The 15,694-nt window shown below is 45.0% G+C and overlaps 1 protein-coding gene across 1 annotated transcript; it reads left to right on the top strand.

Annotated features, from left to right (window-relative positions):
- Positions 1-4,348: 4,348 nt before the first annotated feature.
- Positions 4,349-15,694, top strand: LOC123428604. The gene is made up of 4 exons (XM_045112823.1): positions 4,349-4,622; positions 11,040-11,323; positions 11,453-11,587; positions 15,395-15,694. Exons 1-4 carry the CDS (start codon positions 4,349-4,351, stop codon positions 15,572-15,574), a joined length of 873 nt encoding a protein of 290 aa, XP_044968758.1. The 3' UTR covers positions 15,575-15,694.

The raw sequence follows: 15,694 nt of genomic DNA, 5'->3' as shown, positions 1-15,694 counted from the left end.
GTCGATCGAACGTGTGCAGGATATCTACAAGTAAGAACTATGCTCCTTGGTTTGTCGTGGTGCCTCCGAATCTGCATTATCCTCGAGCTAAGCCTGTGTCTCCTTGACACGGAGGCTCCGAAGCCACATGCGTGCGGCCGGCGCCTCGTCTTGATTCGGATTCCCCGGCCCGTCGAGTGCGGCGGCGATCTTGGCTGGTGGCTCCATCAACCTGATTAGGCAGGTGCATGCATGGAGTGGAGTGCAGGATATCGCGCCACGCAGGCATGTCGATCCATGTGATGCTTGCCATCTGAGTTTATGGAAGAGAAATTGTAGAAAATGTAGAACATTGGATTCTTTTCCCGTAAAAAAATTTTGAAGAGAAATTGTAGATAATGTTAGCGCTGGTTAGAGCATCTATTTGCTCGATTTCCTGCTGTTGAGAGTGAATGGCAGTCTGGTCTCAAGTCTCTAATATACGTAGTCTCGAGGATCAATTAGTACGAACACTGAACACTTTTCATCTGATGTATTTTGCAAGTTTCAATAACGCAGTCTCGAGGATCAATTAGTACGAACACTGAACACTTGAAAAATGAAACAAAAAATGTCTAATCTTATCTCCGTTCTACACTGTTATTTTTATTTTGGACGTTGTATATTACATGCATAATTTTTTTATGTACTCGCCGTATTCCTGAGTCGCTGTTTTTGGAAAGCGGCAGGTGAAAGATGATGCAGAGCATCCTGTAGACATCACTATAACAAAAGTCCGTTTGACAAGTAACACGTGCAACATCTACTTCACATTCCTAAAGGTGAATCAATTTTCTTATACGTGTTCACTTGACCCCTTGAAGAATGCTATACTACTTGACACTTCTCTCGTGTGCATACATAGGTATTATCGAAACTCTACGAACGAGGAGGCATGAAAGCACTAACGTACGGCTACACCATCCGTGAGGAAAGCGTGGAAGCGAAGAAGGAAGAAGAAGCAAGGACAAGCTTCTCGAAAGCTTGGGACCTTCGGCCTCTCGCGTCTAGAACAACCCCCAGGCGTGAAAACTCTCTCGTAACCCGGGAACCAGTTAGGACCTTCCGTCGTGCCTGTGCGCAGAGACTTGGGCCGCAGCCCGTGTACCTCTTTTGCCCCTCACTCGCCCCTTCCTGGCTTGCACTATATATAGTCCTCTCCCACCTCCATTCTAGGGTTAGCAAAATGATAGCTCATTAGTTGAGCTTTGCTCCTTCCTCTACTTCTCACATGGAGACCTAGGCCTCCATCGAAGAAGATCCCTAGAGGATGTTAAGGCCACTTACGAGGGAAGATCCATCTTGGATTCAAGGCCCATCTCTCCTAGAGATTTGGATGAACTATCTATGTACTCCCTCCGTTTCAGTTTATAAGTCCGGCACGTGTATCTAGGTCGTCAATTTGACCAACTTAATAAGAGGCATACATTACAAAAAAATATCATTAGAAACTTTAGATGTTCTATTTTCTAATGATATAATTTTTATGTTAAACAATATATTTTATATATGTCAAATTGACGACCTAGGCACACGTGCATGCCTTATAAACTGTGATGGAGGGAGTATCTTTATTTCCATTGTTGTTCTTGGATCTTGATGCACGTCGTGTATTGCTTGTGATTTGAGGACTATTTGGTGTGGATCATGTCTAATAGAGTGTTTTCCCTTTTGATTTCTCCATGTTTTCACCTTGTGTTCTTCCTCGAATCCGCCTCCAATTCGTGAAGATCGGGTCACCCTTAGGTTTGCCCCATATCATCTTGGATCAGAGCATAGGTTGCCACGAATTTGGAGCCCTACCCCCCCCCCCCTCCCACACACATTTTTCTAGCCTTTAGTTTGGATTTTTCTTAGCAATTTCGAAAAATTCCCACAAAAGGGCCCCCAATTTTTAATTTTTTACTTTGCATTTTGGCGCTCTTATGAGTTTTGGTTGATTTTGATCTGTGTATCTAGTGTTTGGCAAGTGGATCAACCTACCTTGGCGTTCCCTAGCCCCAATTTTCCCTTTTACTCCTTCAATTTTGAGCTGGAAATCGAGTTTTTTTGCCCCTATTCACAGATCTGGAAACTAGGGTTCGTCACGGAAGTGTTTCCACGATACCCAGAACTTTTGGGCTCTACCGGAACTTCCGGACCCCAGAATTCCGTCCTACCCCGAGAACTTCCGGGTTAAACAGAGAGTTGCCACCAAAAATCCCCGGTCACCCCATACTTCACCCATGACCCGTGGAATTTCCCCCCGGAACTCCCGACCCTAAGACCAGAACTTCCGGCCTAACCAAAGACACTGCATGAAATTTCAACATCCCTTTTCACTGGTTTGGCCATAACAAATTCATCCGGAGTCCAATTTTCGCGTTCTTTGGATCGTTATATAGCTATTGACATCCGCCATCCCAGAAATTCAGTTCCATAAACATTTGACTCCACCAAAAATTCCAGATATTTGGCATCTTTGGCTAGGCCCGCCACCATAACATTCGCACCACCCTATAATAAGCTTCCGCAACCTAACCCATTTTGGTTAACATTCTATTTCTAGTTGCCTCAGTTGTGATTTGAGTCTCCTAAGATGTTTTGGCTACTAAGGGACGTTACTTCATCATCAACCACCGGCGACTTGTATCGGTCCATCATCTACATCAATCAGACGTGATGATCATCCATCCTTTGTGACCATCTTCAACCGAAATCAAGGTTGGCTTGCTCCGACTACGTGAAAGGTTAAGTATGATGAAGGTATCCATTCTGTAACAAACTTTTTCTTCCTTGCCATTATACCTTGATAGCCCCACCTTATTTGTGATTACCTTCATACCTATTGAGACTAGCTATCCGAGTATTGCCAGGCTTGACAAAAACTTTCGCACTATAGTGATACGATATAATATTGTTGTATCATTTGAAATATCATATAGTGCAATTGCTTGCTCCCATGCATATCTTGTGATACTTTTCTCATGTATTTGGTTGATGACCAATAAGAATAGTGGAAAGGAAGATAAGTGTCAATAAAAAGATATAAAAAAAACTTTAAGCAAGAAAGAAAGATCGAAAGCTTATAAGCAAATAGAGTTGAGCATGAAAAGAGATACTTGTGCATAAGGATACATGGAATAGAAAACATTTTGCTTGCATGAATAGGATTGGTGCCAAGTGGTGAATCATGCCCAAGCATGCAATAAGCTAGAGTCTCTCCTTGTGTTTGTGCAACACGAGCTTAGTCTTCATTAGGCAATTTTGTATTGCTCATCCTTAGAGTTGCACAAGCCCCATTATCCCATCGTGTGTGTTTGTTTATTGCCTTCATCTATATTTGTGATCACCTACTTTGCATTTTGAGTCCTTTGGATTGATTGCAACTTTTAAAATATCTTGGACTTCAATTTGCTTGATATTTTGTGCCACTAACCCCATTGAGCTCCACTATAAGCCATTTGTGTGAATTTGTGGGGATTGGACAAGGTTTTTCACCAAGTGCACTCGTTTCCTTACATACATTGTGGTATTTTGAGATCCATCTACAACTTCGAAAAGAGGTAAATTTTGGTATGTTCATTCCATGTTCCTCTCACACCTTCTTGAGTGCTTCTATGGATAGGAACGACACATCTCCTTTGGTCTACAACAACGATGACAAGTTCGATGCCATGAAGAAAATCATCGATGCCAAGATGAACACTTAAATGGAGGAGCTCAAGGTCCTCGTCAACATCAGCAAGAGGTGTTCCTCATCTTCGAGAAGACGCTCAAGTGCACAAGCTTCCAAGCTATGATCTCCGGCAAGGTCAAATCGGCATTGACACCATCACTAACAAGAACGTGAAGGTCAAGAGCTCGACACCAACCACCACTCGACGACTTTAGCACGTACCTTGGCATCTTTGTCGAGCGACTTCAAGGCATCTTCGCCTTTGGATGTGCAACATCTTCGTTAAAAAGCACCTCAAGCACATGAACAAGAGAAGCCCCCCATGCTCTAGTGTGCGACTTCCACGAGATACTACGAATTCGATGTCGAATATGAGATTCCATTATATGGGACTCATGACCACAAAGAGTACCTTGAGTGGGAGCGCAATATGGACACCTACCTCAAGATACTTCAGGTCCCTTCCGAAGATCAAGTGAATTGTGCCACAGGAAACTTCCACAACCATGTGTCAACATGGTGGCTTCACACAACTTCGAAGTGCTTCGACATGAGTTATGCCAAGATGAAGAAAGCTATGCAACGAGAGTTTGTGCCTTCCACCTACACGACCATCTTCTTCGCCAGTTTGAGAGAATCATACAAGGATCGAAGTCCCTAGATGAGTACTTCATGGAGAAGAAGAAAGCCTTGCGACGAGCTGGTGTGGACGACCCCATTTGGATGAAGTTCTACTTCACGATGGGATTGAATAACGACATTGTTAAGACTATCTTCATCACCAACTATGAGTCTCTCAAAGACCTCATTACTGCTATCAAGGAAATACAAGAACTCAAGAAGTCCAAGACTTCTTCACCCCGTGAATACTTTGTGACGACCAAGCTCCACGATGATGAGCATGAGGATGGTACCACCAAGATGTCCAAGCCCGACGAGCTCCAAGGTAACACTCCCAAGTTTGACTTCACCGCCATCCCTCTTTGTGGCATTGATGATGCCGAGTCTACCACGATTATTTTTGAAGATGGCACTGATGGGGAATGTTGCATGGGAAACAAATAATTTCCTACGCACACGCAATACCTATCCATGGTGATGATCATCTACGAGAGGGGAGAGTGAATGTGCATACCCTTCTAGATCGCTAAGCGGAAGTGTATATAACACGGTTGATGTAGTCAAACATCTTTGCGATCCAATCACGATCCGCCCCGCGATCTCATCATGATCCGTCCCGATCTAGCGTCGAACGGAAGGCACCTCCGCGTTCAACACACGTACGGCTCGATGACGTCTCCTCCTTCTTGATCCAGAAAGAGAGGAAGGAGAAGTAGATGGGATCTCAACCAGCACGACGACATGGTGAAGATGATAGTGGAGTAGTGCCAACAGGGCTTCGCCAAGCGCTGTCGGACCGATCTGACGAGAAAACGGAGTTATGGGAGAGGTAGGGCTGCCTCCGGCGCTTGGGAATTGGTGTATTCAGCCCCTCCCTCTCCCCCACTATATATAGGAGGCAACCAGGAGGGCTCGGTCGCAGCCCTAGCCCCTCCTCCATGGAGGGGGCGTGGGTCTAGGGAGGTTTCCTCCCTCCCCAAGGCACCTAGGAGGTGCCATCCCCTTTAGGGACTCTTTCAGCCCATGCACGTCCTAGGGGCTTTCCCCTCCGGAACCCTCTGCAAACCTTCTGGAACCTTCCAGAAGCTTCCCGGTACAATACCAATAAAACCCAAAACTTTTCCGGTAGCCAAAATAGGACTTCCCATATATAAATCTTTACCTCCGGACCATTCTGGACCAAAATAGGACCAGTCAACTAGAGGCTCACTAGGAACAGTATATTTTCTATGTATCCGCATACGTATTTGAGTTTTCAATCAATACAATTCTAGCATGGATAATAAATGATTATCATGAACAAGGAAATATAATAATAACCATATTTCCAACAATCTCCCACTTGCACTAGAGTCAATAATCTAGTTCACATCACAATGTGATTGTAATGAATCTAACACCCATATAGTTCTGGGGTTCGATCATGTCTTGCTTGTGAGAGAGGTTTTTAGTCAACGGGTTTTAGATTCATGTGTGCTTTACAAATCTATATGTCATCCTATAGATTCTACTACCACGCGCCATTTGAAACTATTCCAAATGACTGCTCTACTATACGAATTCGGTTTACTACTTAGAGTTATTCAGATTAGTGTCAAAGCTTGCGTTGACGTAACCCTTTACGACGAACTCTTTTATCACCTCCATAATTGAGAACAAAATCCTTAGTCCACTAGTTACTAAGGTGTGACAGCCCGAGACCGGCGCTCCAGAAGATTCCCCTTTTATTCACTTGTCGTCGAGTGATTAGTTTGTTTGTCGCACTCATCATCGCATCATGCGCATCATCTGCATTGCATCAGCACTCTGTTGCTTCCAGTTTTCAAAACTTGCATCCGTTATTAGTTGTCGGTTCTCTCTGTGTCTGCCGCTGACCGTTTTGAGGCTGACAACACAAGCACGCGCCCGCGGGATCGTTAAAATCTTGTTTTTAAAGGTGTGTATAAAACTTTCTCATACTAGGTTAAAACTTGGCGTGCGGTCTTTATATGTTGTAGGTGGGCCGCCTGCCAATTTTCGTCGCAATCGGAGCTCGTTTGATGCCCGTACCGTTTATTATATAGCGGCACTATAGCCGGTTTAATTGTCGGACGTTCGGTGTTTTGAAAACTCTATCACGGGTTGCACCATTTCACTCTCCTCCCTACATAGCCCATCTACACAACCACTAGACCCATCTAGCCACACTCCGCGACCGAAGCCATCCGATTACGATCGTGCCGTCGAAATCGGCCCTGAAAACCCTAAGCCTAGCCCTCCCCTTCTATAAATGGACACCCCACGTCCAGAAATGGCCTTCTCCCACCTCTGCCTCGTAAATCGTGCCTACCAAACCCTAGCCCACAGCTCCTCCTACCACCTCCAGCCGCCGAGGCCCGCCGCAGCCTGGATCGGGCCCTCCCAGGCCCGAAGCCTCTAGCTCGCTCGTCCTCCTCCTCGCGCAGAAGGTTGATTATGCCACTAGAGGACATTGAATGCTTGCATGATGTTGATTCACCTATTGCGACGCTTCATGATTATGCGACTTCCTCATGTGATGAATTACCCATTTATGATGAGATTGATGATTCCCATGTGGAGTCTATTAGTTGTGAGGCCATGTTTGACAATCCACTTGACTTGTCATATGCTATGCATGAGATAACCCATATAACCTATTAGCAATCTCATCATAGTAATTATGCATATGCCATTAAAATAAACCCAATTTGCACATATGGAATAGGTGACAAACCCATGGTTATTGGCATTTCCTTTTCTTGTGATGACATTGTCATGCTCCATTTGTATCATTTGCGCAATTGTTCACTATTACCATGCCATGATCACCATTCTTTGGATATGCATTTTTTTGGATGTTGTCCATATTCTCCATATTATGTTTCTGTTATGGCACATGAGGAGACCTCATTATTTCCTCATACACATTAGAAGATTTGACCCATACCATACATTGCATGATTACAATAGTTGTGTGCACAATATGCCTGCCATTGATATGGATGATATGCTTGTACCACATGCTTGCTATAATTTGTGTTCCGTTCATGTTGAGCATGATGGATGACGTATTTCTATACCGTGCATCAAAATTCTTACAGCATTGCTTATCTTGTGCTAACTCTCACGTGCACATACACATCATGATGGATGATGTGTACATTTACCATGCACATACTTTTTTTCATGTGTCTCCTTGTTGTGCAGGTACACATGATTCTTCGTTAACCTCGCAAGTGCACGAGTTGACGAAAAGAACTCGAGAGAGCAATGGAGACATGCACTACCATGGAGTGCTTACCCTCCATCCGCCCACTTTGCACAAAGACTTCGCGTATTTTTTCTACATGGCCCACACATGGTTATGGGTTATTGTCCATTACACATCTTATGTCCATATTTCCATGTTCACGTTGCATGATATGCTCATTTTTATGCCTTTGTCATGCATTTGTGACACATGCCTTGCATCTCACATGACACTTAATTCTTGTATTTGTATGTGTATTTGCAAGCATGGTGGAGATATTACTTGCTATTGCCATGTTTTCTTGGTGAACCATGCCTATGACGATACATTGATCATGTTTTGTTTCCGTCCTTGAGATATGCCATGTGCATTGTCTATGCCTATTGTTTGCTCACATTACATGACTATCATGATTTCCTCTAGTATGTTGCATCTCCGCAATACTAGTTTGCACGACATGATCACTATGCTTTCTTATGTTGCATTACCGACGATTAATACTTGCTCCTTTCATGCGGTTTATAACAGCCATTTCCATGCTTCGCACATGATTGCTATTGAATGTTGTCATATGTCTCCACGTATTGACATCCTTCTTGAGCATGGATATTGTGGAGCATAATTCTTCTATTGCTTGCATCATGACACTTGTTGGTCATCTTGGACCACTTGATTGCGCGCATGATAGAGATATTGCTTACACTCATGATTGCGACATTGCCATGCCTCATGATATATATGCCTTGTGTCTTGCATCCAACTTGTGGGCTACTTTCTCTTATCACATGCTTGGTTGCAACAATGTCATTTCTTCATGTATGCCACACGCCATTAATTTTTGCATCTTTAACTTGCTTGCCTCACACATGATGACCAATTGCTCTTTCTATTGTGTTGAAGACCACACTATCTTCATTACACCATATCCTATATTATGCTTGGATTGTGTTGCACTTTGGATTGCACCATGTGTTTAGACACTTCATTTTCCTTGGTGTTGTGAATGATTCATATGCATACCATAGACCATTTATTGAGCACTTTGTGCATGCATTATATTACCTCGAGATAGATGATTGTTCACTTGTTACACATCTTTGCATCCCTACCTCGCCTTTGCATACTTGTTTCCATGATGCCTTTACTTGTTCTCAATTTATATGCTTACATGACATGCCACAATCACTTGTCACACTGTATGTTATGCATGATGACGACACTTGTTTGGTGAATCACCGCTTGAATGCTTGGTTTTGCACTAACGCTAACCACATGCTTATTTCCAAGTGTTTATCGTGTTTGCTCCTTTTGAAGGAGTTATAAGATGGTGCGACATTGGAGAGTGCCCATTTCAAGCTTGACGATGATAAGTGCTTGGTGATCGTCCACTTATACATGGCGACACCATCTCTTTCCCATGGTGATTTGGATTTCGATTCGAGGACGGATCTTTCCCGAGGGGGGATGATGCAGAGCATCCTACGGACATCACCATGACAAGAGTCTGTTTGAAAAGTGACATGTGCAACATCTACTTCAATTCATAAAGGTGAATCATCTCCTTTACACGTGTTCACTTGACATCTTCACGGATGGTATACTACCTGACACTCCTCTCGTGTGCATACATAGGTATTATCGAAACTCCATGAATGATGAGGTGTGCAAGCACCAACGTACGGCTACACCATCCGCGGGGGAAGTGTGGAAGCGAAGAAGGAAGAAGAAGCAAGGGCAAGCTTCTGGAAAGCCCGAAACCTCTGGCCCCCGGAACTTCCGGCCTCTGGCGTCCACAATAGCCCCCACGCATGCAAACTCTATGGTAACCCCCAAAACCAGCCCGGACCTTCCCCAAAACTTTCGGAGCCCGAAACATCTGACCGTCCCCGGAATTTTCGGCCTGTCGGTGCAGAAAGACTTGGGTTGTAGCCCGTGTACCTCTTTAGCCCCTCACTTACCCCTTCGTGCCTTGCACTATATATACTCCTCTTCCACATCCATTCTAGGGTTAGCAAAGTGATAGCTCATTAGTTGAGCTTTGCTCCTTCCTCTACTCTCAAATGGAGACCGAGGCCTCCACCTGAGAAGATCCCTAGAGGATGTCAAGGCCCCTTACGAGGGAAGATCCATCTTCAATTCAAGGCCCATCTCTCCTAGAGATTTGGATGAACTACATATGTGTCTTTATTTCCAGTGTTGTTCTTGGATCTTGATGCACCTCATGTATTTCTTGCTATTTAAGGAGTACTTGGTGTGGATCTTGTCCAATAGAGTGTTTTCCCCTTTAATTTCTTCACTTTTTTCCTTCATGTTCTTCACGTTCTTTCCCGAATCCACCTCCAATTCGTGAAGATCGGGCCACCCTTGGGTTAGCTCCACATCAGAAGAATATGAGATGTCGACAAGGCAATTAATTTGAAAGATTATTGGCCAACGAATTACTATAATCTGGACATTTTGATTAACTTTTATGCTACATGTCAACTTGTTCTATAATAATGGCTATGCACTTACTCTCTTCGTCCGGTGAAGAGTGTATGTTTGGCCTTAAAATTTGTTCACAAAAGAGTGTACTTTTATCTTTCCAATGCACTTTAAAATAGGAAGAAATGCTTCTCTCTCATCACACGGTAATCAAGACCAATAACATTCTACATATAGTCTTTTTAATTTCTACATGCACTTACCTCATTGAAGGTTGGATAATTAAAAAGAAGAGATGGTGACTTGCACCTTTTCAATGCATTTTTTTACTCCACTTCATAATTTGTCCTAAAATATCTATATGTACACTTTTTACCGGACGGAGGGAGTATGTGTTTGTAACGATTATTGCACAAATTTACCAGTTGCTTAAAATGTCGCTAAACAAGTAGATAAATATACTGATCCAACATCTTCCACAAATTTATCAATTGCTTAAAATGTCGCTACAAATTAACAAGTGGATAAGCATATCGATCCAATATCTCCCACAAATTTATCAATTGCTTAAAATATCGTTACAAATTAAAACAAGTACATAAGTATAATGATTCAATGTCTCCCATAAATTTAGCAATTGCTTAAAATGTCGTTACAAATTAAAACAAGTAGATAAGTATAATGATTCAATATCTCACTACAAAATTTATCAATTGCTTAAAAGTTAAAAGCTCACTACAAACTAGTCAACCGTCTAGCGAGGTAGGGAGGAGTGGCGGGGAATTGGGTGGGGGAGAGGCATGCACATTTTTTACTCAATAGTCGAACGGACGACTACTTTAGAGGGTGGAAGCGGCGTGTAGTAAAAATCTGCTTCACTAACCGATTTAGGCATTCGGCTAGGTTCCAATTAGAGGAGTAAAACCAAAATATTATTGCCATAACTGATTTTAGGGATCGGCTAGAGATGCCCTTCGGTAGGATTTGCTAGGCTTGCACAAAAATACAAACATGTTAGAACCCAAAGAAAATACAGAGAACGGGAAAAGACGAGTGAAAAAAATTGATATTCTGACAACGACTTGATCGTACCGATAGACACGCGTGGCACAGCTTCTTTCCACACCCCGCGGCTGAAGCTGCTGCAGAATCCTCAAACCAATCAACCACCATCCATCACCGGAGAGCAGAGCAAGAAAATTCTGTGGACGTTCTGCCCGTCCGCCAAACCCCTTCCGCGCGCCGCCTCCCTCTCCCGCAACCCTGCGGATCTCTTTCAGCAGCAGCAAGCAGAGCAGCGAGAGGAGCCCGCCATGGCCATGGTCGCCTCCACCTCCATCGCCTACCACAAGGTTAGCAGCAGCACAAGAGCATACGTAGCACGGTCTGGGCCGGCGATCGGCCCAGAGCGGCAGCGTTGCTGCGACGAGCTATAGCTGACATCCTTGCGTGCTCCTTTCTTTTCTGTGTGCCGCGTGCAGCCGCGTTTGTCGGTGCTGTGCAGGAAGAAGGACCGGGACAGGGAGCTGGAGCGGGAGAAGGAGCACAAGCACCCCTTCAAGGTCGTCGAGATCACGCCGCCGCCGCGGTGCCTCGGCGTCCGCTGCTTTCCCACGGTAAGCACGCACGATCGGTGCGTTCCTTTCAGTTCCGGTGCATGAGTGCATCTCCGTCCCCTGTTCTGTTTCTGAATCTCTGTCTCTGCCTCTGCCATGCCATGTAGCGTTGTAGTAGAAGTGTAGACGCTTCTGTGAGGACTAGCAATGGCCCGTGCTGCAACATGCACACTGGATACTGAATTCGTTGTCCTCGGCGGGTCTACTATAGTCTAGAGTGTATTCCGATATTGCAGTTACCTCGTCCTAATCCTGTAAATCCAATATAATGCAAGCTACTAGTACTTATAATCTAAGAAATCCACTTGCTCCGGAACTTATCCTTGAGTTCACATTACAACCTCGAATTTGTTTAATTGTTTTCGTTCAATTTACCGCTGGACTCTAAAAGCCATTGATAATTTCTCCCTCTCAATCAACCAATTTCTTACCCATCTGACTTGGGTTCGATCCAAATCGACAGTGCCATGCCACATTTCCTCACTTTTCTCTCTGCCATGTCATCATCTATTTCTCATTCTCCTCGTAGTTAAATCCAGAACACCAGGGACGTGTTTGGTTGTCTACACCTATTTTGACTGCATTGCATTCTTGTCCGGGTCTGGTTGAGTAATGCAGTGTAAAATCACCATCTGCATATTGTTTGGTTTACTGCATGCCCCTAGCCTAGCTGCGAAGAAACACAAGTTAAGATGTTTGGTTACGGACTTGTCTAGACAGAAAGGCGGGTCATTCTATTTGGTTAGATGCAACACATGCTGTATGATAACCTCCTTTCGGAGTGGTGAACTTACCGGCACTAAAAGCAAAGCGCACCATAGCAAGCATGACATAGATAGCAACAAGTTCAGCAGAGTGACACAGAATCAATCAAAGTCTTAAACAAACAGTCTCATACTAAGCAAACCAGGTAAGTAAACTTTCCAGGCATCCATAGCGAAGGCCACATCGTGCTTCTTGCACTCCATCACCACCTCTACACCATCGTTGTTGAAGACGTGGGTGTCGGGCGACAACAACTCGAAAGTGATCAGGTACCCGATCTTGCTCTGGTGAACAACGACAAAGGGGGCCCAATCCTTATCAAGGGCGACCTTGTCGTTGATCACCATGACCATCGCCCTTCATGTGCACTCAGTGTTGCTCTTCAACTTGAATTCTTAAGGCATGGTAGGGAAGTGCTTGGTGAAGTCAAGCGACATCGCCATGCACTCCAGCTTCAGTGCAAGGATGACCTTGCAAAAGTGGGTTGGCCCTGCCTCCACATGAAAATGGCCGAAGTTCCTCGGCCGCTTGGGGGTCATTGGGGAGCTCCGCCACCTTCGGGCCCTCCTCTTTGGCCGACACTACCTGCTTGCCCGTCTCCTCGGCACACACCACCTACTTTCCCTTGGCGTTCTCCGAATGAGCGTTCTTAATTTGCATGAACAACAAAAATGAAGGTCAATGAACAACACAAATGCAACACATCATGCTGCTGATGAGCATTGATTCGTCCCACCCACCTAGTCCAAAGCCCCTATTTATCCACCACCGCACTAGCTCTCTCTGTTTTCTATCCTCTTCCACAGCTCTGTCTCACCACCTTGGCATCCCCATGAACCTCATCCCCAAACCCTTTCCCTGTGCATTGGATGGAGGGCTGCCTTCCTTGCATGCTCGCTTGGTGACCCTACCAAGTTCACGAGGACCACAGAGGTGTGCTCTCAGTTCACCAGCATCGAAGAGATGCATACATATATGAACGTTGTGGCGATGAAGGCGACGAAGGACGAGTTGAAGACAATGATACCTGACCCAGTGAAAGGCGCTATGTGAGTGGACATACTGTGCTACACGATGGATCAGGCCGAGCTTGACAGTCATGTTCAGAGGGCATGATGGGTAAAGCGCATGCTCGTCAGGCCTCCTCATGCCCAACCGACCATCACGGTGGCATCGGAGGACGACCATGATGTGGTGGAGTTGGTGGTCAGGGTGTCGACGCCAGGTGACCGTGCAATGCCCATCGTTCTCGATGAAGACGATGAGGAGAAGATTGTGGTTGATACGGTGGAGCTGGTGGTGGATGACAACAAGAAGGCTACGACCCCCTGCCGCTCCAAGCGCCTCCAAGGTCGCCGCGTCTAGAATGTTTAGGTGCTTGTAAGGTTGATTTACCGCCATTCCCCAACCTCCTTGTACTCATAATCACCGTATGGACCTTACAATCCATCAGTGTCGTGCGAATTGAGTGCGCAAATCCCCCCCCCCCCCCCCCCCAATTGTCTTCAATCCTCTCCCTAACGCTCGAATCGAATGCAGAAATCCAATCTAAAGCGAGAATCGAACGCGCTGGTGAAGCCGGTGAACGATCTTGGTGCTCACCTTGCAGTTTCACTGGTGCGCTGAGAGAAGGCGAGGGTAATTATGCTGCCGCTTCGGGAAACAATGCGACTTCTCGATATCACCTCCTCGCGTGTAGCCTCCGCAGCCCACGTGCCATGAGTTGCATCACTCGGTCCTCGCTGTGTAAAAATGACCGATTCAGCCATTCCCCCGAAGCCAGGCCGAGAGGTGCTTTAAGGCTTGTGCGGGCCAACATTTTGATGCGACCCACACAACCGAACAACCCATTTTCATACTGCGCGGGTCTGATGGGGTGTATGCGGGCAACCAAACCCGTCCTAGATTTCTCTCAAACTGTACTGTATGTCAACTTGAGATGATTTCTAGATCTGTAATTACTATTGATTGATTGCAATTTTTCAAACTTTTGTCTATTATTTAAATTTTGAACCAAAAAGGTGAACTTCGAACTAGAGCGGCAGGCTATGCCTATGATACTGTTTTGTCCCCCTTTATAAAGCAGACCTCCTGGTTCCTAGTACCCCCATAGAGAAGGTTCTCTCAATCCATATGTTTAATTTGGGCAGCAATTTTACCACATGGATCATTTAATCATTCATGATTTACTGAAATTGTTCAATATTTTTTGCGCGGTTCGAATTTTGAGGAGTAACGGTTTTCAGAGTTTAGTTTGGTGGGGTGAAGCAATACAAGTTTGGAGTTGTAATGGGACCCCTACGACAAGTTTATTGGGTTAAGTGGGCTTGCCACATGATCTGAGCGGTAGTTAGTCGTCCGAACAGTTTTTCCTGCAATAAACCGTGTAGCGGAGTTGATTCAGGTTGCTTCAAAAAAGCTTGGTTGCAGTCTCACGGGGCGTGTAGAGCAACAAAGAACGCAAATCCTGAACTGGCAAATTTAAGATTGAAATCGCTATCTACTAAGTAGTAGCGAGGCGTCGAACAAACTGTGCGGCATTGTTCCGAGCAGATTCAGAAGTTAATGTGGCTGCAGCCTCAGTGTGTGCGAGCTACATGCAGGTTTGCCCCTCAACACCTTTTGCAGCATTGCAGCAAATACCAGATCGGATAGACTAATAAGGCTTTAGTAAAAGTTTAAGCTTAAAACCGTTCTTGGCTGGCGATAGTTGGGTGTTGATCTAATCAAAGTCTTTCTAGCTAGGATCTTCTTCTTCTTCTTCTTCTTCTTCTTCTTCTTCTTCTTCCTGGGAATCAAGAAGTAAATCCCATACAACTTGTTAACAAGCTGCTTATTTTCGGAAGCTGAGCAACAACGGTGTAGCTTTTGCCTTGCTGCAGGATGGATAGGATATTGTTATCCACTGAATCTTCTCCTAACCTGTTCCGAGCAATTCAGAACTGTACGCATGCAGCAACAATTCAATTCAGTCTGCATTTCTTGCTGTTGTGGTTTTGCTGACAGTGTGTCTGTTGCTGTTGTTTTTTGTGGTGGACGCAGAACATCCACTGCGGGGAGAGCGTGACGATCGAAGGGCAGGCGTACACGGTGTCGGCGGTGACGCACCGGTACCAGCTGCGCAAGGGGCGGTACGAGCCGAGCGAGAAGCGCCTCGACGTCCTCTCCACCGGCAGATACATCCTCAACCTCTACCTCGACAGCCTCCTCGACAAGTCCTAGATAATATACTACCACCACCACCACCACCACCACTACTACTACAGATTTATCTATTCCAGCAAATTAGTACTGTACGTACGCTACTTGTGTGATGATATAAAAATGCTTACACAGCAAAAA

The sequence above is a fragment of the Hordeum vulgare genome, chromosome 2H, assembly GCF_904849725.1.
Source record: "Hordeum vulgare subsp. vulgare chromosome 2H, MorexV3_pseudomolecules_assembly, whole genome shotgun sequence".
Classification (NCBI taxonomy): Eukaryota; Viridiplantae; Streptophyta; class Magnoliopsida; order Poales; family Poaceae; genus Hordeum; species Hordeum vulgare.
This window is presented reverse-complemented; position numbering and strand designations above follow the sequence as displayed.